At 33.2% G+C, this 27252-nt stretch overlaps 13 protein-coding genes and 3 non-coding genes across 16 annotated transcripts in view; 10 read left to right on the forward strand and 6 right to left on the reverse strand.

Moving 5' to 3' along the window:
* The window catches only part of NAEGRDRAFT_76139 (uncharacterized protein), a gene marked incomplete at both ends in the record, with an annotated part of 5712 nt that extends 4007 nt beyond the window's left edge, over positions 1 to 1705 (reverse strand). Inside the window, one exon of the mRNA XM_002668876.1 lies at positions 57 to 1705. Within this exon, the coding sequence (XP_002668922.1) occupies positions 57 to 1705 (1649 nt within the window). The remainder of the gene's footprint in view (positions 1 to 56) is intronic.
* A 1219-nt stretch (positions 1706 to 2924) lies between these two features.
* NAEGRDRAFT_60052 (rho GTPase activating protein) lies at positions 2925 to 5461 on the forward strand. The gene is made up of 2 exons (XM_002668860.1): positions 2925 to 3573; positions 3645 to 5461. The coding sequence occupies exons 1-2, from the start codon at positions 3040 to 3042 to the stop codon at positions 5442 to 5444; spliced, it is 2334 nt and encodes a 777-aa protein (XP_002668906.1). The 5' UTR covers positions 2925 to 3039; the 3' UTR covers positions 5445 to 5461.
* A 1237-nt stretch (positions 5462 to 6698) lies between these two features.
* Positions 6699 to 7346, forward strand: NAEGRDRAFT_54529 (uncharacterized protein; the record flags this gene model as incomplete). The annotated part of the gene is made up of 1 exon (XM_002668861.1): positions 6699 to 7346. One exon carries the CDS (start codon positions 6699 to 6701, stop codon positions 7344 to 7346), a length of 648 nt encoding a protein of 215 aa, XP_002668907.1.
* Positions 7347 to 7579: 233 nt separating this feature from the next.
* NAEGRDRAFT_76141 (uncharacterized protein) lies at positions 7580 to 9934 on the forward strand (the record flags this gene model as incomplete). Its single annotated transcript, XM_002668862.1, has 1 exon — positions 7580 to 9934. The coding sequence occupies one exon, from the start codon at positions 7580 to 7582 to the stop codon at positions 9932 to 9934; it is 2355 nt and encodes a 784-aa protein (XP_002668908.1).
* Positions 9935 to 10207: 273 nt separating this feature from the next.
* NAEGRDRAFT_76142 (uncharacterized protein) lies at positions 10208 to 10843 on the forward strand (the record flags this gene model as incomplete). The annotated part of the gene is made up of 1 exon (XM_002668863.1): positions 10208 to 10843. One exon carries the CDS (start codon positions 10208 to 10210, stop codon positions 10841 to 10843), a length of 636 nt encoding a protein of 211 aa, XP_002668909.1.
* Positions 10844 to 11671: 828 nt separating this feature from the next.
* On the forward strand, positions 11672 to 11744 carry NAEGRDRAFT_t841. Its single transcript has one exon. It is a non-coding gene; the product is annotated as a tRNA-Lys (tRNA).
* A 364-nt stretch (positions 11745 to 12108) lies between these two features.
* On the forward strand, positions 12109 to 13587 carry NAEGRDRAFT_76143 (uncharacterized protein; the record flags this gene model as incomplete). The annotated part of the gene is made up of 1 exon (XM_002668864.1): positions 12109 to 13587. The coding sequence occupies one exon, from the start codon at positions 12109 to 12111 to the stop codon at positions 13585 to 13587; it is 1479 nt and encodes a 492-aa protein (XP_002668910.1).
* Positions 13588 to 13672: 85 nt separating this feature from the next.
* NAEGRDRAFT_t842 lies at positions 13673 to 13745 on the forward strand. Its single transcript has one exon. It is a non-coding gene; the product is annotated as a tRNA-Lys (tRNA).
* A 43-nt stretch (positions 13746 to 13788) lies between these two features.
* NAEGRDRAFT_76144 (uncharacterized protein) lies at positions 13789 to 16353 on the reverse strand (the record flags this gene model as incomplete). Its single annotated transcript, XM_002668877.1, has 1 exon — positions 13789 to 16353. The coding sequence occupies one exon, from the start codon at positions 16351 to 16353 to the stop codon at positions 13789 to 13791; it is 2565 nt and encodes an 854-aa protein (XP_002668923.1).
* A 107-nt stretch (positions 16354 to 16460) lies between these two features.
* Positions 16461 to 18073, reverse strand: NAEGRDRAFT_82289 (uncharacterized protein; the record flags this gene model as incomplete). Its single annotated transcript, XM_002668878.1, has 6 exons — positions 17837 to 18073; positions 17578 to 17722; positions 17426 to 17512; positions 16823 to 17076; positions 16609 to 16780; positions 16461 to 16568 (listed from the first exon to the last, which is right to left on the reverse strand). Exons 1-6 carry the CDS (start codon positions 18040 to 18042, stop codon positions 16461 to 16463), a joined length of 972 nt encoding a protein of 323 aa, XP_002668924.1. The 5' UTR covers positions 18043 to 18073.
* Positions 18074 to 18722: 649 nt separating this feature from the next.
* NAEGRDRAFT_76146 (uncharacterized protein) lies at positions 18723 to 19814 on the forward strand (the record flags this gene model as incomplete). Its single annotated transcript, XM_002668865.1, has 1 exon — positions 18723 to 19814. The coding sequence occupies one exon, from the start codon at positions 18723 to 18725 to the stop codon at positions 19812 to 19814; it is 1092 nt and encodes a 363-aa protein (XP_002668911.1).
* A 106-nt stretch (positions 19815 to 19920) lies between these two features.
* On the reverse strand, positions 19921 to 20280 carry NAEGRDRAFT_76147 (uncharacterized protein; the record flags this gene model as incomplete). The annotated part of the gene is made up of 1 exon (XM_002668879.1): positions 19921 to 20280. One exon carries the CDS (start codon positions 20278 to 20280, stop codon positions 19921 to 19923), a length of 360 nt encoding a protein of 119 aa, XP_002668925.1.
* Positions 20281 to 20369: 89 nt separating this feature from the next.
* NAEGRDRAFT_82290 (uncharacterized protein) lies at positions 20370 to 21332 on the reverse strand (the record flags this gene model as incomplete). The annotated part of the gene is made up of 1 exon (XM_002668880.1): positions 20370 to 21332. The coding sequence occupies one exon, from the start codon at positions 21330 to 21332 to the stop codon at positions 20409 to 20411; it is 924 nt and encodes a 307-aa protein (XP_002668926.1). The 3' UTR covers positions 20370 to 20408.
* A 1718-nt stretch (positions 21333 to 23050) lies between these two features.
* NAEGRDRAFT_76149 (uncharacterized protein) lies at positions 23051 to 24519 on the forward strand (the record flags this gene model as incomplete). The annotated part of the gene is made up of 3 exons (XM_002668866.1): positions 23051 to 23261; positions 23408 to 23723; positions 23823 to 24519. 3 exons carry the CDS (start codon positions 23051 to 23053, stop codon positions 24517 to 24519), a joined length of 1224 nt encoding a protein of 407 aa, XP_002668912.1.
* A 171-nt stretch (positions 24520 to 24690) lies between these two features.
* NAEGRDRAFT_t843 lies at positions 24691 to 24761 on the forward strand. The gene has a single exon. It is a non-coding gene; the product is annotated as a tRNA-Asp (tRNA).
* A 497-nt stretch (positions 24762 to 25258) lies between these two features.
* Positions 25259 to 25804, reverse strand: NAEGRDRAFT_76150 (uncharacterized protein; the record flags this gene model as incomplete). The annotated part of the gene is made up of 1 exon (XM_002668881.1): positions 25259 to 25804. The coding sequence occupies one exon, from the start codon at positions 25802 to 25804 to the stop codon at positions 25259 to 25261; it is 546 nt and encodes a 181-aa protein (XP_002668927.1).
* Between the last annotated feature and the right edge of the window lie 1448 nt (positions 25805 to 27252).

Consider the following 27252-nt stretch of genomic DNA (forward strand, 5'->3'; position numbering starts at 1 on the left):
AAGCTTGAGGAAATAGAGTTGTTTTCTGTACAGCTTGCTGAGATGCAAAGAGGAACATTGTTCCTGTGATTTTAGATCCTGAAACAATGTCACCATAGGGGGCCATGAGGGTTCCTTTAAAATCACCACTTATTAAAAATTGAGTAGCAATCCAAAACACTGAACTAGGAGAAGCATTACTTATCATGGTCACTTCAAAATTGTTATAATTCAAATACCCAGTCTTGAATACGACTCTCTCTGGGCCATTGATAACAACCTTACTTGGCCCTATCCAACCATTTGGAAAACAATACACACCTCCTTGATTAATGTACAAGTTTGGAACATTTAATCCAAAGGTGTAATTGCATGGTAGTGCCGATAGCTTTTGAACCAGAGAAAGGGCTGTAGACACAGCTTGATTTGCTTCCCAATCATTTTTGTGTAATTTGGCAGCTCCTTCCATACGATAGTAATTTGTTGGTAGAATTTCTCCCCAAATCGAAGGATGATAGTATGACGTTGGTTCAATCTTCGATCCAACGATAGCTATACTTCCACTAAGATCAATATATTTCAAGCTTTTCAAATATATTGAAGATCCACTTAATATGATTGAATATCCAGCCAGAGGAGAAATAACTGGTCTTGTTTCAATCTCATTACAGTAAGTTCCTTTGTATCCAATCTTACAAATGCAAGTATTTGAATATTTACAAAGTCCATTTGAGTTGCAACTTGCATTGTTTGAGTTTAGAATACCATTACATGTTGTGATAGAGCAATCCGATCCAGAGAATCCACTATCGCACGAACAAATATTGGAGCTGCATGTACCATGACCAGAGCATACAGAACTATCTGTAGATAATACTCCATTACACATGCCCACAGAACAATCAAATCCGTAACCATTTGGACACGAACAAGAATCGTATCCAACACAGTTTCCTATCCCTGCACAAACACTAGAGTTTCTTGATTCAATTCCATAGCAATATGTAAAGCTGCATTGAGGTTCAATAGAAAACCCTTTGTACGGATCAAAGTTATCTAATGGTGTGAACGACACATTTTTTAAAATTGGATTTACAGTTGTTGAAATGGAAAATATTGTTCCTGTAATAACAGCATTGGAAGCTGTTATTGATCTTGCTATTAAATTTCCTTTAAAATTTCCACTTATCTTGGCTGTTTTATCCACAATCCAATAGAGATTATAAGGTGATGCACATTCTGTAAATACTACTTCCACATTTTCACTCACAAAATTATCTCCAAAAATAGCAAAAATTACTCTATCTACTGTTGAAATAACAACCTTGCTAGGTCCTTTCCAACCAGCTGTTAGCTTGTATGTTCCTCCACTTTTTACCTCCAGATAAGGTATGGAACCATCATTCAAAATAAAGTCATAGATTGGTGTAAACCTTGATGGGTCAAATAATACCATAGCTTGTGTAACAAGGTTACTGGCAAAACTATCCTGTTCATGTATGACCAGTCCATCATTGACATAAATACCAAATGGACTGTCTTGCCTTAATAGAGATGATGTTGTAGCAATATTTCCTGTTGTGTTAATATCCCTCTCGGTAACATAAATCCCAGCTCTAGACACTATTGAGTATCCCGCAAATAAATTCTCTATTGAGGCAGTTTCATTACAATATTGATTTACATATCCAACAAAACATGTGCACTTTTCATTCTCCGTACACATGCCTTTTGAAGAACAAACACTTGATGAATTACTATAAACTCCATCACATATTATTTCCTGAGCGAATACTCCTCCTCTAACTATTCGATATTCTTGTTCCTTACTATTATTCTGTTGTAAAATCCATATTGATGATGGCGCTGATGATTGCAGAATAATACAGCCAACTATCACATAGATCATAAAAATCCGTAAATCTCGCATCATTTTTGAGGTTCAGCTGTAAAGGTGTATTGATTCACTTTTTTAAGGTTATTTTATCACCACAAGGTATCACCACTACACGCTGTTGGTAATTGAGTTGTGGAAAGTTCTCTCTTACTGCACAGAACAATATATTTCTAACGGCAATCGCTCGAGCGTTGTTATTCAGGCACAAATATTAATAAGGTACTATTCAAATTAACAAGGTAAAATACAATCTAATTAAGGTCTTGAAAATTTGTTTTGGTTTGTTAACCAATTATCGAAGGGCTCAAAGAGTTTCCTCCTCAACATGATGATAAGAAAATGTCCTTAATAATACTATTACTTTGTTAGTGGAGAGCTTCTGCTTGATTTTACCAGGTTTGATTTCAAATTTCTGCAAGTGCTGTAAATTCATATTGTTGTGTTTTCAGTATTAATACAATGAGTATAATGGATAATAGAAAGCCCTTTAAAATGCATTACAATAGAAAGCAAGTGAAATTTAGGATGAGCCATTCAAGAGTGATATTGATTTTGAAAGATTTCCACAACATTAATGTTTCGTATTAGTATTAATTACCCTTCTTATCATCCGAGTGAGCACATACGGTCTGCAAAAGTCTCACAACAATAGTCCACTTTAATAGTACTTTCAACAAAATGAACTAACAACATTGCAGGAGTACATTGCCAGGGTGCAATCACACAATATTCGAAACTGATCCCAAAAAGTTATTAAATAATTTGCACTGTTATGTTCTCACAATAATTACTGTCCATTATCCATTCCTTGATTACAATAAGCAGCAGATCTGCTGTTAGATGGTTGCACATTGACAAATTTAATAAACATTAAAGGATGCGAAAGCTTCGATTGGTTGGTTGATCCTTCATGTTTCCTTCTAATTAAGCACCTGGTTAGGGTGTGAAAATGATAATTTTAATGACGGAAAACATTTTGTTGCTTGTCATCACATAATTTTCAATTCTTTCTGCCAGACGTCACAAATCAAGATCGTCAAAACAAGCAAAAAAAAACAACCTGAGTCACCCTCTTTACAGTTCCCTTCCAATCGTGTGTTGTAGATATTCACAACAAACATCCCAAACAAATTGTGTTCGAAACATTTCCAATAACTTTCATCATGAGCAGCAATAACCTACAAGCCTTCTCAAAAATCAAAAATCTCTTCCAACGAACACAAAGTTCTGCTGCCAACAATAATAATAACGGCGATGCAAACAATTCACTCCCTTCAACCTCAACTAACAATTCGAATAATTCCTATTCTAATCTATCCTCATCTCATGCAGCAACAACATCAAACAACACAGCAGGTTCTTCCTCATCATCATTATCATCGAGTCAGGGAACACTACTTTCCAATTCAAATCCTAATTTATTAGCAAATACATCAATTAAACCTCCGTTAGAAATTGAACATGAATTTTTCTCAACACTTGAGGAACACCAAGATACGATGGAATTTTATAAGAAAGCGGAGAAGAAACTGTTGGATTTGAAAAAGAGTTCAAAGAAAATGATAGAAAAAGAACATGATATTGCTACATTGTTTAATGATTTTGCTCCCAAGTTTAAAAAGAATAAGGAAATGAGTGAAACTTTACGAAAGTTTGGTGGTAATTTGAAATCAACTTCAACACTCTTGTCACAAGCAGTAAGTTTTTTAGTTTTATTTTGTATGGGTTTTAATAATGAAACTATATTGTTTTGAAAATACTTCAACAGATGATGAAACTGGACGAATTCAAAGATAAAACACTAGAAATGAGAGATGAAGGAAAAACCATATCCAAATTTAGGAGCAAGTATGATTCTGCAAGAAGTGATTATGAATCATTCAAGTTGGAAACACCTCGTGTGAATCCAGATAAAGATGGTTTTACAAACAAGCCAAATGAGCACGGAGAATATGATCCGCAATATATTGAAAGAACAAAGAAAGTTGAGGAAGATTTCAAACTAATTGCTAAAAATCTTAACAATGCCTACTCTGATTATCATAATGAGTTGGATTTCCAACTATTGAAAAGAGATACCGAATATTTCTCAGACCTTAAATCATTTATTTATGCATACTATTGCTATTTTAGTACTGGTATGGCTCTTTTCCAACAATTGGATAATGTAGTAAAGAAGGCAGAAGAAGCACAAATGCAAGAAGGTCATTTGTCAAAATCTAATGGAGTTCGTAATATTGCAGTGATACCAAAGCATATTTTCCCACATATAACTGCAGATAGAAATACTGTCTTTGGTGCACCATTGGAACAAGTAATGATTCAGGATTATGATTCTGGTATTTTACGTTTGCCTCCCTCTATCAAGCAATTGTTTGATTTGATTAGAGCATTCGGATTGGATCAAGAAGGTGTTTTCAGAGTAAACTCTGATGAACAATACATGAAAAAGCTCATTATTGATATTGAAATGGGAAAGGAAATCCAATATGTGAATAAGTCATACTTTGTTCCAAGTATTGCTGGTGTGTTGAAACTTTTTGTGAGAGAATTGCAAGAACCACTCATGACTTTTGATGCATTCCAAGAAATTATTCTCAATCCAGACATGCAAACTCTGCCATCTGAATCTTCTGTAAAAGAAGGTCAAGTTTCAAAACTCAAAGAATTTATCAACACTAAGGTACCAATCCATTATCAAGTTGTCCTGTATGAATTGTGTAAACTTTTGAATGAAGTTGCACAACATGAGGACAAGAACAAGATGCACGCCAATAATTTATCTCTCATCTTTAGTATGAACCTTTTCAGACCTAGATTGGAAAATGCAGTCCAATTAGCTCAAAATGTCAAACATATGAGTTATGTCACATGTTTACTCATTGAAAATTTTGATACCCTCTTTGAAGCATCTCTAAAGACAGTCTGTGATACACAAAACGAAGATCCATATGAACAAATTAGAAAGAGTATTGCTGAACAAAGGGAAGAAATACTTGATGAACCTGAATCTAATCCAAACACTGCAAGAAGTATTGAAATCAAGATTGTAAACTTTGAACAAGAAAAGAAAGAGGAAGATTCTGAGGAGTCAGATTCAGATGATGAATCCGATATTGAATCATCAGAAGATGTTGATACCAATAGTTCAATTTCATCACCAATGTTGACTTTCTCTGATTTACCAACCCTCAATTCTAGTGAAATCATTCAACCAAAACGCCATTTAGATAGAAATGTCAAATATGATCACAAACATGTCACTTCCAACCATAATGTGAGTTTAATTCTCGCTCCATCCAAAGATCAATCCAAAGACCAAACTAAACTTCCAACATTCTCTCCAAGAATTGTAAAAATTAGAGCAAGAAACAATTTAGAAAATACAGATTCAATGCCAACAGAAATCGTGGAAATAAGTGAACCTTTCTCATCGAATGTGACACCAACCATTATTTCAGATCCACAAGTGATGAGAGCGATGGCTCCTCCAAGACGATTCATGAAACGAGTTGAAAAGAAAAACAGCAAACCTGTACTAACGAATGGTGAAACGTTGAATCAATAAAACACTCAACCAACTCTAAACAAGTTTATTCTTATCACCACCAGTCAACCTACTCAATATTTAATACACTCCAAAACACATCGAGTAAATCCTCGAACTATATTTTCTCAATTAATATGGCAAGTGGTCACCCCAATTCAATATTCTTCGAGTATTTATTTGAGCCTTTCCCTATCCAAAACCCTTCGTGATAATTCTCTTGTAAACCATTCGAATAGAGTGCAATACTCAAGTTACAACTTCAAAAGCAGCGTTTTACTGTCATCCAAAATTTTCTCCACAAAAAAATTTAGCGCAATCAACATGTAAGTTTACGAGCATGTGTGCATGTGTTGATTTATTGATGATGATCGCATTATTTATTGTTGTTGTTGAACATGTTATCTATATATTGTTGATGCGGATGGATGTGGTGATACGATGATGATCTTGATTTTGTATGAACCATGATGATGGAATTTATTTTGTTGATGATGATATTATTGAACATGTATTGTTTAACAATGTTGATTTGATATTATTAAAATATAGCACAATACATATAGAAGATGAGCGAAGAGAAAAAGTTAGAGCACGTAACCTACATTGTTGCTGGTAACAAATTTGAAATTCCATCCAGATATGAAGTGAAGAAAGTCATAGGGCAAGGAGCTTACGGAGTCGTTGTGTAAGTATACTCTATGATGAGGATTATATTTAACAATTATCGTAATAATAATAATATTTAATTTGATGATATTATATAGTTCTGCTTATGATAGAGAGAGAAAACAAGAAGTTGCCATCAAGAAGATCTTCAACATTTTCGAACATGATAGAGAATATCAAAAGAGAATTTTGAGAGAAGTTAAAATCCTCCGTCATTTGGGAGAATGTGAAAATGTTGTTCAATTGTATGATTTGGTTCTTCCACCATCTTTTGAGGAATTTAATGACGTTTATATTGTCATGGAGTTTATGGATTCTAATTTGAGACAAATGATTAAATCTAATCAAGAATTAACAGATCAAAATATTCAATACTTTTTGTACCATTTACTTAGGGGTTTAAAGACCATTCACTCTGCTAATATTTTGGTATGTTATTGTTCTTTTGTACATATTGTGCTGAAACTAATGCTCCGATAATTATTTTACTATTTAACTATTATTATTACATAATAATCATCTATTTTATACACTAAACAAAACGTAATATTCAACATTACATAGCACAGAGATATTAAACCATCAAATATTCTTATCAATGGAGATATGGAAATTAAATATTGTGACTTTGGTTTGTCACGTGGTATTGAATCAGATACAAATCCTAAAATGTCAACAACTTATGTTGCCACTCGTTGGTACAGAAGTCCAGAATTGTTGCTCATGTGGGATCAAGCAGGAAAACCATTGGATATTTGGAGTCTTGGATGTATCTTTGCTGAAATGTTGGATAAACCACCAAAGAGGAAAGTTCTCTTCCCTGGTAAGAATTATCTTAACCAATTGGATTTGATTCTTGACGTTACAGGTACACCAACTGATGAAGAAACAAGAGGATGTGCCAAGGCAAAGAAATACATGAAAACACTTCCAAAGAAACAAAAACAAAACTTTAAAGATATTTTCCCACATGCTAATCCATTAGCAATTGATTTATTGGAAAAGATGTTGACTTTTGATCCTCTTAAGAGAATAACAGTTGAAGAAGCTCTTGCTCATCCATATTTGGAATCAATGTTTGAAGAAGATGAAGACGAAGAAGGTGTTGAACTCTTCTCATTCAATTGTGATAATGAAATGCCAATCGAAGAAATCAAAAAGTTGCTCCACGAAGAAATTGTTGATTATAACAAAGTACAAGGTGTTACCACTAAGCCAGTCATAACAGATATTGTTTATGAAATTAAAGAATAAAAACGTTATTGTAATTTTATCACAAGCTTCCTAAAATTCCAATTTTCTTACAACATTCTACAATATATATCTCTTTACAAATTCCATTCAAAAAAATAGCTCTAGATTGGAAGGCTACTATTTAACGCTTGAATAATATAATAATGATGACGATCCAACAAGATGAAGAAGAACAGCTCCATGGAACACCAGTTAATTGCCTCGCAGCAACAAGATCAAGATGGAAGGAATTGATGTCTCCCGATACTTTGGAATTGATCTTTAGTTACTTAGAGGCAAAATATAGAATGGTGATGGAATTGGTTTGTCTTGATCTTAGGCTTGCCTGTCTATCAGTGGAGAGTAGAGAGTTTTTCGCAATTTTCAATCAATTAAATGATGAAACACTTGTTTGTAAACCTCTGAGAGAAGGAGCAGTAGATGACGAGGAAATTGAGGTATTCGAGAGAAGAATGCCTGGTTTTAAGGTTGACTTTTATACAAGAGAATTATTGAAAACAACAAATGGAAGAATTGATTGGAATGATTCCTTGTTTCACCCTGTAAATATGATAGCTCCTATTCAGGAATGGACTAAAGATTTTGGATACTTGTATTATAAGGACAAGGCTCCAATATTGGAATTACTACAATTATCAGATTTTAATTTTGTTCATGATTGTTTGGTTTGTATTGGATCAACATCTCAAAAAATTTGCTGGGGAATGTCAGAGGATTTAATATATAATCCATTCCACACTCGTACAAGGAAATTGTATGCTGACAAGAATTTCAATTTGTATGATCTGGAATATAGGGCATATGATGATTATGCATTTAAAAAGTTGGGAAAGTTAAAAAAATGGTTAAAGAGCTTTTTACCACAAAAACAGTTAAATGTTAAAATTGTGCCTAAACGAGAGCCTATCAGGTTCGCAACTGAGGAAAAGAAAAATGATCCAGAGTTCGTGACAAAATATTTAAAAACAAATGGAAGTCAATTGAAATATGTTTCAAAAGAACTAAGGAATAATAAGGAAATTGTAATGGTAGCAGTTTCCAATTATGTAGATGCAATTCAATTTGCCTCAGATGAAATCAAGGACGATGATATTTTCATGAAAGATATTTTACAAATTCATCCTCTAACAATTAGATTTTGTTCTGAAAGAGTGAAAGGCACTCATGTTACAAAAGAGGCACTCAAAGCCAAACCTTTCAGAATGAAAGAGTTACCTTCACTTTCTATTGAAGAGTTCATTCCAAGATCTGTTATTGACGATAAGGAATATGCCTTAAGTATGATCGATAATACATGTAGTACTTACCATTCACTGTCTGACAATTTGAAGAATGACCGAGATATTTGTTTGAGAGCTGTAAAAAACCGCCTAAGTATTTCTCAAATTCCTCCTATTTATGCAGATGACAAAGAGATTGCACTTACTGCCGTAAGACTTTCTTCCTACGAATACCTATCAATATCTGAAAGGCTAAAGAGAGATAGAGATGTTGCCTTAATTGCGCTAAAAAATTCAACACAGAGCATTGTTCATAAAGTACCAGAGGAAATTCGAGGCAATAGTGGTCTGATAATGGAATCCATTACTAAAACTAATGCAAGAGTTCTTTTTGAAATTGCTTCTGAAGAACTGAAAACAAACGATAGAGAATTAATTCTCAAATTTCTGGTTAATCATTCATATATCTACCATTCCCTTAATGAAGCTTTAAAACAGGATGTTGAGATATTTTCAAGTTATCTATTGAGCATGATTGAAGGCGGGGAGAGAAACTATTATAGATCATTAGAATTGTTACCTAATCAAGTGCTTTACTTATTTTGTAATGATTACACCAAAGCTGTATTGCTATTTAGAGCTCATCCTATTGCTTTTGAATTGATAAATCGTAACCTTAGGGCAAATAAGAATTTCATATTGGAAATATTGGAATATAGACCTATTGACATTTCTAAAATAGATCATTCACTACTATGTGATGAGGACGTGTTAATGAAATTAGCAGACAGAGGTCTAGGAGAAGAATTGATGAATGTTCTTCCAAACCTGCAAAATGGATTCAAAATGAGTGCCAAGATGATTGAGCATCTAGTAGCTACTAATCCAATTACCATAGATTCTTTGAAACAAACTCCTGAACTAGTTAAGATTGCCATTACTCACGGTGCCAAATGTCGTCGTCCAGTGATATCACTAATTAAGGAAGAAATGTTGACATTGGAATTGGTGGAATTTGCTTTAAAGAGCAGCTTGTGTCGTTGGCCAGATGTTCCATTATCCTTCCACACCAAAGACAATATTTTACAGATTTTGAAATCTTATCCGAAATTGTATGGTTTGGGTATGTTCGGTCTAGGCTGGCGCCAAAGACAAGATTTGGATTTTATCAACCTTTCGATTCGTGAACCCACCAATTTTAAAGAAATACCTCCAAGTTTCCTTACTTCAGAGCTTGTTATTGAGGCAATCCAGCATAATAATGCTGCCAATGTTGAACAGTACATTTATCCACATCTGCCAGTTGTCTTCTATGAAAATGAACAAGTTTACAATTTGCTTAGAGAGAAAATTTCATATTTTAAATGAATTTACAATAGATCATTAGAAATTGCTATTTGAAGATTACAATCTTAATTGTCATAATGTTATTCAACAAACCTATTATTTAATTGATATTGAATTTTACTAGTCAAACTATTAAATGTCATTCGTCTAAATTTAGAAGGTAGATAAATTGAACACTTTAGTAAAAAGAGTAACAACAAATAATCCATCATCAAACAACAACTACTGCCCCTTCACCACTTCTTTTAATTCATCATCAACAACATCTAATTCCCTTCTTCCAACAGAAAAAAAATGTTTCAAAAGCACTCACTCAAATCATTCTCAAATCTTACAACCAAGAAGAATTCCAAATCAGTCGCCACGATTCTATGTGGTACCAATTCAGTACCAACTGCTAGCGAAGGATCCTTCCAAATGAAGTTGCATTCCAAGAGACAATCATCTCTGCCCTACTTTTGTAAATATTACAATACAAATCATACCAATACTGCATCACCAGCAGTTGCACTCTCCACTACTCATGGAGCTGCATCTAATGCGTTCCATCATGTTGATTCATTTACTTCATACAATACTCATCAACACAAGCAACAGCATCAACAACACGATCAGAATGTAGCTGATTATCATCAGGCAATGAATATTCTCAGAGAATTGAATCAAATCCGACATCAGAATTATGTGCTCAATAAGCAAATAAGTCACTTGCAGGAATATGTGCATGTGAAGGAGTCCAATACAAATAATTCAGCCAATCTAAGCTCTTGGATGGATACAAATCCATTCAAATTTGGATTGTTGTGTGGAAGTGTTGTGTTTGTCTTAATTGCCTTGAGAATGGACTTGGAAAAGAATAGAAAGAAAGTGAAGGAACTCAAGGAGGAGCTTTCTAAACTCTCCATCAAGAGAAGATATGGTAACTATTGAGTGAAAATTTAATTTTCAATCCTTCAAAGCATTTTTGTAAATATACAGAAATATTGTAAAGTAAAATTTCAATTATTGAAAATTAGTTCAATCTAAAAACATTTTTTAGCTATGGTTCAATGAAGGATTTCTTCTATCCAAAATCCTTGAGCTTTCTGGACTTGTTGCTTGTTATTCGAAAAACAAGTTTTTAAGTTAATAATGTGAGTGGTTGATGGAAAGTCTTGATGAATAATGTGCTAGAAAATAATGTACTTGAATTTAGTTTGAAAACAATTCAATGAATACAGGATTTTAAAATTAAATCATTGAAAGTTGACAATCAATATGCGACCTTGTGAAGACTAGCAAAGTGGCATGATGTTGGAATTGTTGTATATTATTTTTCATTTTCTTCTTTCTTTTCTTCTGTTTCTTCTGTTTCTTGGTTTGGATTTTTACCTACAGTTGCAGTTCTTTCTTTCTTTGCTTCTTCTGTTGCTCCAATACCTGCAGTATCTGTTTTGACTGGTACTTTTACATGTTCCGTAAAACCATCCTTTCCCAAACCATCACCTTCCTTCCAACCCATCTTTTCTAAAAATTTGAATCCGAGTCTTGATTTATCTTCCATTTTTTTCACATCAGCTAAATATGATAACTAAGAATGAGTAAATGAACAAAGTTAAAGAATGGTAGCATTTACAAACCAAATAAATATATTGTACACAAGATTAGTTATTTCAGGAATACCCCTAAAGATGAGCCACAATTGAACAAAATCAAGTGGCTAGCATCATAACAAGTTGCCTTGTCGGTCATTAAGGGAGTTCAAGCATTTCTAATGTAGCCCGTCTAGCTCAGTCGGTAGAGCGCAAGGCTCTTAACCTTGTGGTCGTGGGTTCGACCCCCACGGTGGGCGATTCATGTTTTTGTTTATTCACAAAAGGACAGATTCAACATGAAAATTAGGTTTTTATTACTTGCAATGATTTATGATGGATCTTTGTGTCAAATCAACAAAATGAAAACAATTTTAATGATAGAGAATCAGTTTTTCGTGATAGATCATTATCCAAACTCCACATTAGTTATTATTCGTGTATCTCTCAACCTTTCATCCTTTATTTCATTCAACATTATGAGAACCTACTTTTCCTTTTTGACAACACATGATTTGTGCAATTTCTGTTAAATTGCCGGCACTTTATTGGACTAGTAAACAATATCAAAAAAAAAACAAATACTGTTGTTATTCAAATCAAACCATTGAATATCATTCACAAATGCTCAACATGATCGTTTCCAACTCACTCAAGACAAGTATTTGTCTTGCCATTATTCTTGTACATTATATCAGAATTGTAAAAGGTGCTAATCCTGATTGTGCTCTTATTGTTCCTCCAAATCCACTCACTCCTCAAGGATTGGCAACCCCTTATATTTTGAGAGCTGTCAATCCTGCTAATGGTCCTTGTGTCATGACAGCTGCTGATCAACAATCATTTGTTGAGGGTGTTATTTTCGTTCCAGAGACAAGATCCTTCATGATTTATAATCCTTTGGTAATTACTCAAAATACTCAACCAGCAATCAAACCAACTGTTCCTACCTTTCCAAAAACAGCAATTGTTGGTTTGTGGTTTGGTACAAATGCTGGTTCTCTTACTTTAATTGATTCCAGTAATTCACTTGTTCAAGGTAACTGTGTAAATGGTATTGATGGAGCAAATGATATCTTTGGCCAATTCGCCTCATGCAATGGAAAACAATTTTTTGAAGCTGTCCAAACGTCAATCAGTCAAATTATTAAGGAAAATGCAACCAATAATCCTGGTTCCTTCTTTAATCCACCAGTTCCAGCACTTGGCACTGCTCTTGATGGAAAATCATGTATGACTGTCAGAGATTTTGGTATTGTTGACATGGATCAATCAGATAACGTTGTTACATCCTATATCATTAGTACAAACAAGACATTGGCAGGTAGAACTTGTCAAAATACTGCAGCTAATTTGAAAGCCCTTGGAGGAACTGCTCAAACTCAAACTTTGGTAAATGGTTCTGATAATAGATTGTTAGCTGTTGCAATGGCACGTGCTTTAAATTGCACTCCATACATGGCCCCTGATTTGGCAAATAATGGCCAATTGACTCAGTCATTGGCATTGGATGAGATTCATGCTAAATTGAAACAAAAAGCACCGATTGCTCTTCTTCCAAAAGGAAATCCAATGGTAAGAAGCAATGATCAAGCAAACCTTGAAAAACTCAACTTGTATAGAGCTGCTGTTTTTCAACCACAAGTTTCCAGTGTTGCATTTGCTTCCACTCGTCTCTATTGTAAACATTACGCAGTTGTGGCACCTGCCAGAATATTCCTCGACAAGTCTATCACTTTGAAATATGCAAGTCCTGATACTGGAGTTGCCAATAATTTATTCACATTCCTAGCTCAGAGATTTGTGAATAGTTGGGAAGGATTGAAATGTGGTTGTATTCTCGATATGCCTTGTCCAATTACTATTGTTGTAGATAAGAATGGAGTAACAACAGATGCTAGTTTATCCACAATGATGGCTAGATCTGTAAATGTTGATTCTTTGATGGATCAAATGGTTTTGGAATTTGATGGCTACATGGATGAAAACAACACATTGGATGTTAGAGCTCTTGTTAGTGAGTCAAATGGTGTTTTTACAAACAATGGTCCTGTGTATATTCTTCTTACCATTGTTGTGTCTATCATGTTCAATCTGTTGTAAATAAAATTCTTTGAATATATTAATTAGTAAGAAATGGTTGTAAGGCCGAAATAATGATTAGTGGGACAAATATTCCTTAATATCTGCCCGTCTAGCTCAGTCGGTAGAGCGCAAGGCTCTTAACCTTGTGGTCGTGGGTTCGACCCCCACGGTGGGCGATTCATATTTTTTCTCTTAATCCTTGTGAATGAATACCTTTATTTACAACTTTAGCTTTTCTGTAACTCTTCGCCAATGTAATGTCAACCTACATGATCTCCTTGAAAACACTTCACCATAAATGTAATCATCAATTCTACTCAACAAATCCCCATAGCTTTGTCTCATATCTAGTTTCATATGATCAATAGAATATTCCAATAATTGCAAAAAGCCAAACTCAATAATACTCGAATCAAATCTATCTGGGACATCATCAAAGAGGAAAAAATCATCCACATGATCTACAAAAATTTGTGCAACATCATCAATGTTTAAATAGCTCAACAAAATAAGTGACCTCACTGATTCCACTCTAAGATTGATTTTTGCATCAGTAATTCTTGAAGCATCATCCAATGAGAATAGGGTAACATGGGTCAATAATTCTTTCATAGTTTGAATAGACTCCTTAGCCAAATTATCAAGCCATTGTTCATCGGTTGGTCTCACAATAACAAAATATTCCACCATTCTTCCAAAAGAGACTATACACGGTACGCATGCATCAAACGAAGTGGTATTATTCCTATTCACAACTTGAACCTTCTCGAATAAATAATTAGATAAGAAAGGCTGTACAAAATCTTTCACAATATTTGTCTCCTCTTTCAAACAATTTAAATTCTTGAAAATATTTGCCATAAACATGCCATCAATTAATTTGAAGAAAGATTCGTGATATTCTTTCTTACTGGCAAATAGATGGAGTAAATCATTCAAATCCTTTAAAATTCCCAATTCTTCAATCACATAAATGGTACTTGGCTGAGCCGTTTTCAAGAATGATCCAAGTATTGGTAGGAAATAATGTATCAATTTAGATCTTTTTTGTTGTAAAAATTTTCTAATATGTTCCTTAATGAAATCTAAAAAATCTTTCAGAATACTGATTGATATATTATGTCCCAAATAGTAGACACAAGTAGTCAAAACTTTCCACTCCTTGAATTGGTCTAAATTAGCCCTCTCTAAATATTCACATAGATTCGAAAGGAAAGTGTTGGCAATTAATAAAGTGTGGGCATCTCTCAAATTATCTCTATGTAAAAATTTCAAAATTACTGTAATCAAATTAGAATAGGTTCTAAAGTTATCTAAATTATATTTAAAATACTCGACAATTTGTGAAAAAACCGATGGTCTAATTTCTCTAGAAGAAAGGAAGTTTGACAGAGAAATACACGTAGTCTTTCTCACATTCAAGTTTTCATCCTTCAAGTTATTCACCATAATGTCAATAATTTCATCATTGAAATTTTTGAGAAATTGAATATGTTCCAAATATTCACCAAATTGATTATTTAAATTAAGAGAAACCTGGTAAAGTAGTTTACCAAAAATAGCACTATAATATCCTGCTGATTTACATGCCGTTTCTTTGATTAATACATCCTCTTCAGATTTTGCATCTTTCTGCAGTTCAAGTAGTAATATCTTTAAATAAGGATCTACAAAACTCCTCAGTACAGTCTCTACTATCTGTCTCGTATTAAAGAATGGATCTAACAAGTTGGAGAAAAACATGGATTGGATGACTGATCCTGAAATATTGATAATTTTCTGTTTTATCATACCGACTGTCTTTCCGTGACAAAACATATCCGAATTAATCTTATTACCAATTTTTGCAAAATCATTTCCCAAACATTGAAGAATTGTTTGAACTGACTCAAAATAGGAGGAGCATAATGTAGAAATTAATTTGGTTCCTATGTTGGACAGATATTTTGCAATATCTCCAATATTAGTTTCGAATCGGAAATCAAATACTTCTGACAATTCGTATGTTATACTAATCAGTTTTTCTATAATCATTTTTATCATTCGGAGTTGTTCTATTTTCAATACTGATATAAACTCATCAGATTCTTCATCAATAGAATCCATCCAATATACGTATTGATTGAAAAATTCCAATGTTTGTCCCACAATTACGAATTCTTCATAGCTAATCCAATAGTGGTCAGAATATTTTGATAAATGATTAGCCTTCTTTCGTCTAAAATATTCAAGCAACACCAACTGAAATAATGGTACATTTTGAAGTACATTTCCTGATTCTGTTGAATATTCCAAAAATTCATTATAAAATCCTCGATGACAAATCCTTGAAAATAATAAAAATGTAAATAGCTTCCACTCGGGTATTTCATTTTGAAAACTCATTCTCTTAAACGCAGTATCAACAGTTTCATTTGTTGAGCGACTCGTTTCTTGATTTGGATAAACAACTTGTCTAAGTATTAACAAATTATTATACATTTCCTGATCCAATTCAATAATATATTCAAAAAATGGGAAAAACTCTACTAATTTCGAGGAAGGATATGTTTTCACAACTTCCATTATTATGTACATTATCTTGATGGTGATTGTAGTTTCATCATCATTTTGCAAAATTTCCGATAATTTTGAAGGCTTTAATCGTTCATCTTTTTCCAAGTGATACAAGGCTGTTGTTTGTTTGGGAGGAAAACCTGCAATTCTTTTAGGTTCGGGCAAATATTGAATAGCTTCAAAAAATTGTTGAATTAAATAAATCTTTCCATTTCGAAATGATTGCATTTTTTATGACTAAATTATTAATAGAATTGAAACCTTGAATAAAACTATTATTTTCTTAATTTAATTATAATAATTATTATTTATTTTATTAATATTTACCATTACTACTAGTAATAACGCCTTACTACAACATTATTCAATACTACAATTAAAATTACAACAGCAATGTCCAACACCACGAAACATGCAAATAATCCTCCACCAATATTTCCAAACTATTAATATTAGCAAACACAAAGCCTAACAATTACTTACTCTTCTTCCTCTATCACTGTAATTCATACGATTTCTAGTCATTGCAAAGAGAATAAGCCAAATAATTGGAAAGCAAAATCCGATCAGGAAGATTACAAAGGCCATATCATCATTCTTTTTCTTCAAATCAAAATTATCACCCAGTACAGGGTTAGAAACAAAGGTTGTTGTTCTAATAATTGATCATCTACATCAGAAAAAGTGTAACACTTACTGTTGAGTGGTTGTTTGTCCAGGATATTGTTGAACAACATAACCTCCATTTTGAGGTGGATAATAATTTTCACTTGATATTGGCATTGCAGTATTAGTCATTGGCATTTGAGGAGGTATTGGATATTGAGGTGTTGTTGTTGTATAATAAGGTGGAGGTTGATCATAATAATAATTATACTTCTCCTCTCCAGCATATTTAGCTTGTTCTTGCAATGGTTGATGAAGAGGTACTTGCATTGAAGGATCCATTCTCTATATTATTCAATGTATATTCTATATTGTTACGATCGTAAGATTAAATTTAAAAAACTTTTTTTCTTCTAAGGGAGATATAATCGATCGACACACCTTTAAGCCTTAAAAGCCTCCTCCTTTACACTGCTTACTAGAGACTGCAGGCGCTTGGGAGTTGAAGCGGTCAAAAAAAAAGTAAGAGTGTTTCATGCATAAACGGCTCGTAATTTTTTCAGAGTTAGCCTGACTGCTCTTCCAATTGTATTCCATTAGGAATCGAAATAATTTCACAATTCAGCCAACAATTTTTATACAACAATGTGCAGTTCAATAATTTGAATTTGATGCTGATTTATTTGGCACGGACAGCAATATTGACAGCAACAATGATAACAATAAAGACAGCATAACAAATGATTGAAGCAACAATCAAACCACATCCAACATTACCAAGCTATATTTTTTTTTGTAAAATATTATTGTAAGATATTAGATTGATTAATATCAATAAAAACTTACTGTTCTAGCTCTATTGCTGTACTTGGTTTTATCTCTTGTAATAAAGAACAAAACAATCCAAACAAGAGGAATAAAAAGTCCAACAATGAATAATAATAAAGTCATGTCATCATTCTTCTTTTTGTGATATTGATCATCATAATGTCTATATTGTTATCATATATTGTTATCATTATATTATCATGATTTATCGTTAAAAATCATCACCCGAATATTAAAAAATGTTAAATATTTGTTGATTATTGGTGAATCCACTTACGGTTGAACATAACCTCCAGAATAATATTGTGAAGTTTGAGTGGTAGAAGTGGCAGCTACTGGTGGTTGATCAGCGTATGGATCATATTGTGGAGTGGCAGTAGTGGTAGTATTATATTGTGGATACTGTTGTGGAGTGTAGTATTGTTGTGGTTGAGCGTGTTGGACGTTGTCGAATTGAGCGTATGGAGTATTGTCTTGTTGCATGGTGATGATAATTTATTCCAATAATTATGTGTTAATTTTTTTTGATATTTTCATCATAAATGATGTTGATGGAAAGGTTTCGAGTAGTGTTCCAAGATGAATTGCATGTGACCGTCGTTTGTTTCCTTGATGAAAGAAAGGTTGCCAACATTCATCTTTCTAAAATATGGTATTGACCCTCCATTTATTTGGAAAATAGTAAAATCAAAGTTTCAACTCTGATTACAATTTATAGAGATTGAATCGACTGTATTTCAATAAAATAAGGCACTTCTATTAGTCCAGTTTCCAATGTCAGAAGATTGGTCAGAATTCACAATTTCTATAGCATCATCAACAGATGAAATGCGAAATGAAAGGACAAGAACACATTAAGATTCATCGAATAAATAATGTACAATTTTCAAACAGATTGAAATATTAATTGTTTTTTACTTTAACTTCCAAGTTCCAACATTAAAAACAACAAAAAATTATCATCACACCAATATGTTCCACTTTTCAAAAGTTCATCAGAGTAGGAAGCAACAACACAACAAGGCTTTGTAAATTTTCTAATGATGATGATGACAATAACCATTGCAATGCTGATAATGATGAGTTGTAGTATATACGGAAGGGAGAATGCGATAGTAAATTTACAAGTACGGGATACAACCTATTCACTACAAACGGATCAAATGTATACTATCAGAGAGTTGGAGATGATGTATAATTCATCATCGAATAGATATAATTTATTGTATGGAATTCCTATTTATTATGAGAGAAGGGATGGAGGTCCTATCACTGCTCTCAAGTCAGTGATTGCCTTGTTTAATAATACTCTAGGTTTTAAAGCTTTTCTTGTTGTGGATCCATACAATGTACCATATTCTACAGATATTCCTAATGTTGGTACTACATTACCACCTCTATTTAATGAAACAATATATGGATCTGATTTTTACATTAGAAAATTGTTGGATTGGCAAGGAACTGATCCGAATGTTACACCACAATGTTCCTACTTGGTAAATTATAATTTGGATAAGTCAAAAGCAGAATATTACAATGATCTATTTTATTGTGATAGTAGTGCTTTGAATGGTACCAGTCACGTTTTCACACTTTCATCAAGTTCAAAGAAAATTATTTCTAAATATGATGGAAACTGTTTACAATTTGTGTACAAGACAGATTCTACCACCAAAACAACAGTAGTATTCCAATTTCAAACATGTGCCAATACCAAATTACAAGAGTTTGGATTTAATGGACAATATTTTAGTATTTACGGAGATTCGAAAGTTATGTATGTTGCTGACAAGATAACATCCTCTTCAGGTTCAGTCTATTCGGCACCTGGAGCTATGGATATTGGAGCATTTAGTGAATTAACATTTTATGGTAGAAATCCAAATTATCCTTACAGAGCTTATCAATTCTATTTGGAACCTATTAATGGTTATCCAGAAACAATGACAATTTCTAATAAGGGTCCATATGTTTATCCTCCACTCTCATTCACTAATCAAACTTATATTGATTTACTCAATAGTGATCTGAATACTACTTTATCAACCTATCTCAGAACCTCTGTTGTAAATAGACTCTACACTGAATATCAAAAACAAAAGAGACTTCCATTCCCAGTTCCTCCTGATGAATTACTCTATACTTATATTTTCCTTCCAATAGCAATCTTTTTTGGTGGATTCTTATTCATGTTTATTAGTGTTGCTTGTTGTTGGACCGGTGTCTACATTAAAAAGACATACTGTAAACCTTAATTCTCATAATTAATGATGAATGTTAATAATAATTTATTCTGGAAAGAATTCCAAATCATATAGTATATATACTATTCTCGAGTAAAGATAAATAATTTATCTAATTTTAATGTGTTTGTGCTCTCATAAAGATTAATAAATCCTCTACACTTTCCGTCATCCGTATCACCTTTTCCAATTGTTGTTGAATATTTACAAGTTGTGTTTTCATTGTTTTTACATTATTCGGATCAAGCTCCTTTTGAAGTTTAAATAAAGAATTATTAATTTGATTAAATAAATTGGCATTGTCTTGCAATTTTGCTTCCGTTTCCAGACTTTTAGAAACAAGAGCAGTTGTATTTGTCATGATTGTTGTCCACTGATTTTGTTGATATTCTACATATGATGTTCCCGGAGTAAGATCAGCTGGGAGTTGTAAAGGAGTGAAAACCACTTGATGGGAAGTTGGTTCTTGTTGCTGCATTTTTTATATTAAAAATTAATTAAAACAAAATATGAGGAAATATATTTGAATTTACTAATCATAATGCAATTATTTCTTTTACAGCGAATGATAATAAATTAATTTTAATGATACAATTTGGTTGTTAATTACAAAGTGAGACCTCCAACATGTTTAACACTCATTTCCCACAAATCGTCCTGATACTTTTCATTGAAACTGTCTGCAATACTCTTCTTCTCCTTCCATTGTTCATAATATTTGAAACCAGTAACGCCATTCTGATCAGGATGAACTGCATGGAAAACTACTGAGAGACTAGCATGTTCTGGAGTATCAAAGAATAGACCACCTATAATTGAAGAAAAACTTCCCAATAACCCTGCAAAAATTTGTGTGTTCACAACACCAGGATGCATGGCAATTACACTAACTCCTGATTGAGGTATTGAACTGCCTTCATTCAAATTTCTAACCAATTTGTAAGCAAAAAGAAGATTAGCTAATTTGCTATTTGCATAAGTTTGCTTTCCACTATATGATGATGGTTTTTCATAATTTGGATCGCTCAATAATTCTTTAGCATCCCCACTTGAATGAATTTTAGAGCTCAGTATAATGATTCTCGATGGAGCACTTTCTTTCAATTTATCCAACAATAAATTAACCAGTAAGAAATGGCCCAAGTGGTTAATACCATATGTATTTTCAAACTGTTGTTTAGTTTTCTTTCTTTCCACTTCCCAAACTCCAGCATTACACACCAGAGCATGAATTGGTAAATTCTTCTCCAAAAACTTTCTTGCAAAATTACGAACTGATTCCAAATCAGACAAATCCAACGGAATAAATTGCATCATGGCATCCTTATTGGCTGTCTTGTTTCTAATTTCTTCCATAACTTTCATGGCCTTGTCCTCCGATCTACAAGCTAAAATAACATGAGCACCCATTTCAACAAGATGAGTAACAGCAGCCTTTCCAATACCATCACTGGCTCCTGTAATGATCACAACCTTGTCTCCTTTGAATCGGAGAGGAACTGTGAGAGGTGAATTTGCTTGTTGCGACATTTTTTTTGATTCTTTTTTTAAATTTGTAATACCCATGCGCCTTTTTAATTGGCTGGAATATATTATGCGTCCACTTCTAAAACGGCCTTTTTTAATTATTAATAATTATTAAGAAATTGAATTTTACCGGAATCAAAATCAAATTTTCTTAATGAATTTCTTCATAGATCAGTGAGAGAACTCTTCTCAAATTCAATTGAACAATCACTTCCTGACAATTACATGCACTTAACCATCATTTCTAATGTTGCAATATTCAAGTATTGGAGTTAATTTGCTTCAAATTCACAACTTCTATCGGAAGAATTCCATGATGATTATTATTTAATTCTAACTTGTTGGTTTCTGTGGTAGCTTGCCAATAAATCAAGCTTTGCCATCAATTTAATTTTAATGGTGATGTTATCTATTTGACGAATTGTCTTGTGAGTTGCTAACAAATTTAAATAAATTTTTAATTTAAAAGTGTGTTCAATAAGGTTTGCTTCGTGTTCAAGGAATTTTTTTTAAAGCCTTAAAAAATAAAATCCCACAACAATGCGCTAATCAAACAGCACACCAAGCGCAATGAATACATGACAGATTTTGCTCTTTTTCGAAACATCTTTCTCGGCCTTTTGGCTTTGATCGAGTGTAGTATCTGTTCTTTTCAGTTTAATAGCTGAAAGCGTCCTACGGGGCGCGTTTACTATTAACTCAATTTTTTGTCGGGTCCAGAGGTGTGCCTCCTTGGAAACAAGTTGAGTGCACCCTTTGGTAGGTTTCAAGCAGACATTGCACTATCCGTCAGTTTTGGAGCCACCCTTTCTCTCTATTATCAATTGAATTTAAAGTAATATGTTTAAAAGTTCTCAAAGAGATAAAGTATTTTCAAAATATTAAGATGAACTTTAAAAAATTAAGAATACATTGAATAGTGGAGGAATTGATGCAAATATTCGTGACTACATTGAGTGGACGTTCAACGGTTGTAGAGGTGGAACCAGATGATTTAGTGGAGGAGCTGAAGGCAAAATTATATGAGAAGGAAGCTTTGCCAGTGCATCAACAACGTCTTGTTTATGCTGGTAAACAATTGGAAGATAGTAGAACCCTTGCTTATTATAATGTGCAAAAGGACTCAACAATTACACTTCTTGCTAGATTAAGAGGAGGACAATAACTTGTTATTCCGGAGCATCAACAGAACCCAACACTGTAATTTCCAATACTAATATTAAAAATCCAGTATTGATGATTTCATCAAAAAGAGATCTTCCTCCTCAACATGAACCTGAATAAATTCTAGTTACTAAATCAGACACCACCCAACAATTTAATCTTCATCATGCTCTTTCATTGTCCGAATGCTTGATTTCAACAAATGGCATACAATCACGTTATGTGTTCCTTGCACCAAGTACAATATCGACAACTTGTTTCTCTTTTGTGTGGATTTGGTTCCTCACAATAAGAATCTCCTTGCAAAACATGAAAACCTGAACCTTTCAACCTCTTCCATCAACATTAGTTTCCAATAGCAAGCGCTCGCATAAAAGTGTAGACAACATTATTGTATTCCAAACTCTGGACTATTAATAAACCATGTCCCTACACTTAATGCTCCTTATTAGTTCTTAATATTCCTTATTTTTTGCTTGCCGCTGTCAGCAATCACAACCCGCGAAAAAAATCCTCAACGTTTCGTTCGTCCACAACACAAATTTATTTTTCTTAAAATGAGTGATACAAATTCCAACGCCAATGAGCCTACGCAAACAATCATCAAGCAAGAGGAAATGCCAGATGTCAACACATTAAGTTCGGCATCAAGTCATGATTTACCAGTGATTAATAAGCAAGAAACCGAAGCATCCGATGCCTTATCGTCCTTCAATAATATTTTACTTGATCAAGAAGCACATGATGTCTTGCTTGGCTTGACACAACGTAAGTACTAAACTATTCGAAAATTATACGAAACTAATTTGATAATATTATTTCCGTCATCGTCACGGATATGATGATGTATTCCCACACCTTAAATGTGCAAAACCGTCATTCAATCTTTTGACGAAACTCTTTCGGAATAATAGTAACTAATCATGATGATGAGTCGAATCAAGACGAATCAAAGGAAAGTGCAACAAGAACAACTTCAACATCAACAACAAGTATTTCTAATGGAAAAAATTTAACTTACTGCTCAGTTTGTAGGAGAAGTAGCGAGCAAGTCAACTTCCACAAAAATTACACAATCAACACTAATAATTACAAAAATTATTGTGGAACTTTCCCTCACTTTGCCGATCAAATTCCAAAACCTAAAGAAGGTGAATCTCATGTTGTGTGTTCTACATGTTATAATAAGCAGTGGAGATTTGCTAATGGAAAGTACGATCCACATAAGGAGTAAGTAGTATATAGTTTTATAGTTTTTTTAAGAATCATTTTGTGTGTGAATTATTTAATTTGCTTTAATTGAACTAATTTATTCATGTTGAAATGTAGTCGTGCTTTCAATAAGAGAGAAGGGCTTCAGAGGACACCAAAAGCACCTAAAGGATCAAAGCAAAAGGCAGCTGCTTCCACTAGTTCAGAAAATTCAGATCTCCTCAACACTAGTACTAACACCACTGATTCCAATACTGAGGGAAATAAGAGAAAGATCGATGAAGAGGAAGGAGGTGAAAATCTCTTCGTCCCAATTGAATCTCCAAATAAGAGAGTGAAGAGGGCTTCCAAAGCTAAGAAAGGTCAATCACCAACTCAACAATACGAATCTAAATTTGTCATTGAATCAACAACACCACCTGTAGTTGTTGCTTCTACATCATCAAATAATGCAGTTCCAATTAGATGTTCATTTGGAATTGCTTCAGCATCTCCAGCAGCAAGTTTTGCCAAGAAGGAGGAAATTACTTTCCTCATTAGTTATATGAAACGTTTTAATGGAATATTGGAGGATATTTACACAACTAAGATTGCTACACATCATTGTCCAGAAACTGTTGAACAACTCAGAGATTTAGTCATGGAAAGATTATCTCAAAAGAAGGGAGATGTATTCATTTTCGATCGTGCTTGTTGTAACTCTGTCGATCGTTTCAACAATCCAATCAAGATTGAAATTGATGAATTCTTCTTTAAAGATGTAAAGCTAGCTAATAATGATTCATTATGGATCTATGTAAATGATAAGCAATAAATTATTTTAAACTAACTAATTGGGAATTTAAGGATAATATCAAAAAGGAAGGACATTGTTATCTGTCATTAATTAAAATTTCGGTCTTGATGGCACCAAACCATGGCCTAGAACGATGACAGAACTTCTTACATTAAGGCACATTAAGGAAACATTTCATTATGAATGTAATCGGGCGTGGTATAGTGGTAGCATTCCAGACTGTCACTCTGGCGACCCGGGTTCAATTCCCGGCGTTCGAGATATAATTTTACACAATTTCTTTAATTTTATATTTTGTATGTTCAACTTTCTTATTACTATAATAGACATAGTATTGTTGGGCCAATTTATATGCAAATTATTCAAAGTGAAAGATTGTTTTAATCTAAATAAATACCAGAGTGTAAGTGTGAGTGTAATACCGAATTAAGGTCGATCGAAACACATTATTTATTGTGCCTAATGCTGCTTCTTATTCAAAATTAAGATTTTGATATTAAGAATGGGTACGGCCATATCACGATTCATGCACCTCATCCCGTCCGATTTGAGAAGTTAAGCATCGTCGAGCCACATCAGTACTGAGGTTGGAGACAACTTGGGAACCTGTGGTGCTGTAGTCTTTTTCCCTTACTTGAAAATAATATTAGTGAAGTCTTGTTTTCTTCTTATTATCTCTTTTTTGAATTGTATGGTTGTGTTATAGTCAAGTGAATTAAACAAATAAGATAAACTTAAATATTGAACATCAACAACTTTATAAAAAAGTGGACTCATCATCAGAAAAGAGTAATAATGCTTCAAAATTGTAACTCGATTCTTGTGATGGTTGTTGTGGATTAGTTTCATTTGCGAAACCAAATAATGATTTAAGAGTTGGCACATCCAATTGGTCAATTGAGTTTAGTGGAAGACTGGATAGAAAACTTGCAATATTGAGAAATTCTGAACTGTTATTGGATGGAGAAATGGGTTGTTTGGTGGGAATGGAAGGAGAATGACCATGTTCATTGATTGATCTTTTGGATTCAATCTTTTCAGTAAAAATTACTGTATCTTGGTTTCTAATAGTTTCGTCATCAGTTTCTTCTTGGATTACCTTGTAAATGAACACATCTGCATTGGGATCTTCATTATGGAATACAAAGTAATTCTTCAGCAATTTGTTATTTTGCATATCTTTTCTCAATCGTTTTAGTTTCGGTTCTTGCTTTCTGCACTTTCCTTCAAGTTTAGTTTTCACTCTCTTCGTTTCGTCAATGAAAGAAACCTTTGCACTTCTCGAATTACACCACGTATGCATTTCGTATTGTTTTTTAAGATTTGTATTTCTCTGTATTCAGATAATCGAAACTAAAGCTCTTTGTTTCTTGAAAGGATAAATGATGAAAATTCGCGTAATCCTAATAGAGCTCTTCCATAGATCTCAACATGCCAGAGAACTATTAGAAATACCATGAAATGCATCTCGAGTATCGAGATTAGTTCAGTTTAGTGTTTTGTGAATAAAATAGAAGCACAAGTCCAAAATAAGCATTACTATGCATTGGCAATGTTAAGAGGTGAAATACTCAAAATGGAAACATAGAAGAATAAGTACTGTGTTTCAAATAATGAAAGGATTTCCTTACTGCTGACAAGTCCTGATTCATGACAAGCACATGACTTGTTAAACTGTTGATAAATTTGGCCTTTCCTAATCCGTGTATTATTTAATTTCGAGAATGTTGTGTTGAAAATTATCGGTGCTTCTTTTTGAGATTTGAGAATGCCAACCTATTCCATTCATTCATTCAACTCGGTATGCAAATAAATTAATTGTAGAAAACTAAAATTTTTATGAAATGTTAATGGAAAGAAAATTAATTTGGATAATCAATGTTTATATTATTGATATAATTATACTTGGTTTCAATTATTTATTTGGACCGGAAGCCTGCCAGGAATATGGCGACGATCCCGCTACAGTCTTTGACTGTATGAACAGTGAAGGCAACTAATCTATTGATTGTTGGTTCAGTAAGTTATTGTTTAGAAAAGCTTGCCACCTGACCATCTATTTATCACCTTTGAATTTGATCTATTTAGAAAGAGAAACTTTTGGTTGATCAATTTTCGATAAAATTTCCCTTTCGAATTTGAGTCTTCAAATATTGAAATAGTGAAGATGCTGTGCAATTGTTCATAGAAAATGTTTCTAAACCAAGTTGACCCAGGCTATCATGTAAATTGTAAATAATCAAAATAAAGTATCCTTCTCAATAAGTTCTTACCGAGCAATATCTTATTTGCTAAAAAAAAGACTACAGCACCACAGGTTCCCAAGTTGTCTCCAACCTCAGTACTGATGTGGCTCGACGATGCTTAACTTCTCAAATCGGACGGGATGAGGTGCATTCATCGTGATATGGCCGTAGCCATTCTCAATATTAAAATCTTAATATTAAATAAGAAAACGGACAATATTCATTAATTTTTGCAAGGAATATAAAACGAATACATATCTTAAATATTTAATACATTTAAATTGGATATGATTTACTGATTTGGTGTCGATTCACAAGTTGTAATACTTATTGTAATCTCACAACATGCAGGAGTTTTCTCAACATTATTTTTCTCATCCTCACTTTCTCTTCTGATGAAATAACTCATTAATATTCTATTTCTCAAATACGAAACTAAACACAACAAGAGAAACATAATTCCAATGACCAAATAAACAACTACAAGAAACAATAGAAATGTCCA

The sequence above is a fragment of the Naegleria gruberi genome (genome assembly GCF_000004985.1).
Source record: "Naegleria gruberi genomic scaffold NAEGRscaffold_92, whole genome shotgun sequence".
NCBI classification, from domain to species: domain Eukaryota; phylum Heterolobosea; class Eutetramitea; order Acrasida; family Naegleriidae; genus Naegleria; species Naegleria gruberi.

Bases quoted from the DNA above. Each gene is read 5' to 3' on its own strand.
- NAEGRDRAFT_60052 (XM_002668860.1), top strand. From the start codon at position 3,040: ATGAGCAGCAATAACCTACAAGCCTTCTCAAAAATCAAAAATCTCTTC. The intron at 3,574-3,644 runs GTAAGTTTTTTA...ATACTTCAACAG, and splicing joins CAACACTCTTGTCACAAGCA to ATGATGAAACTGGACGAATT.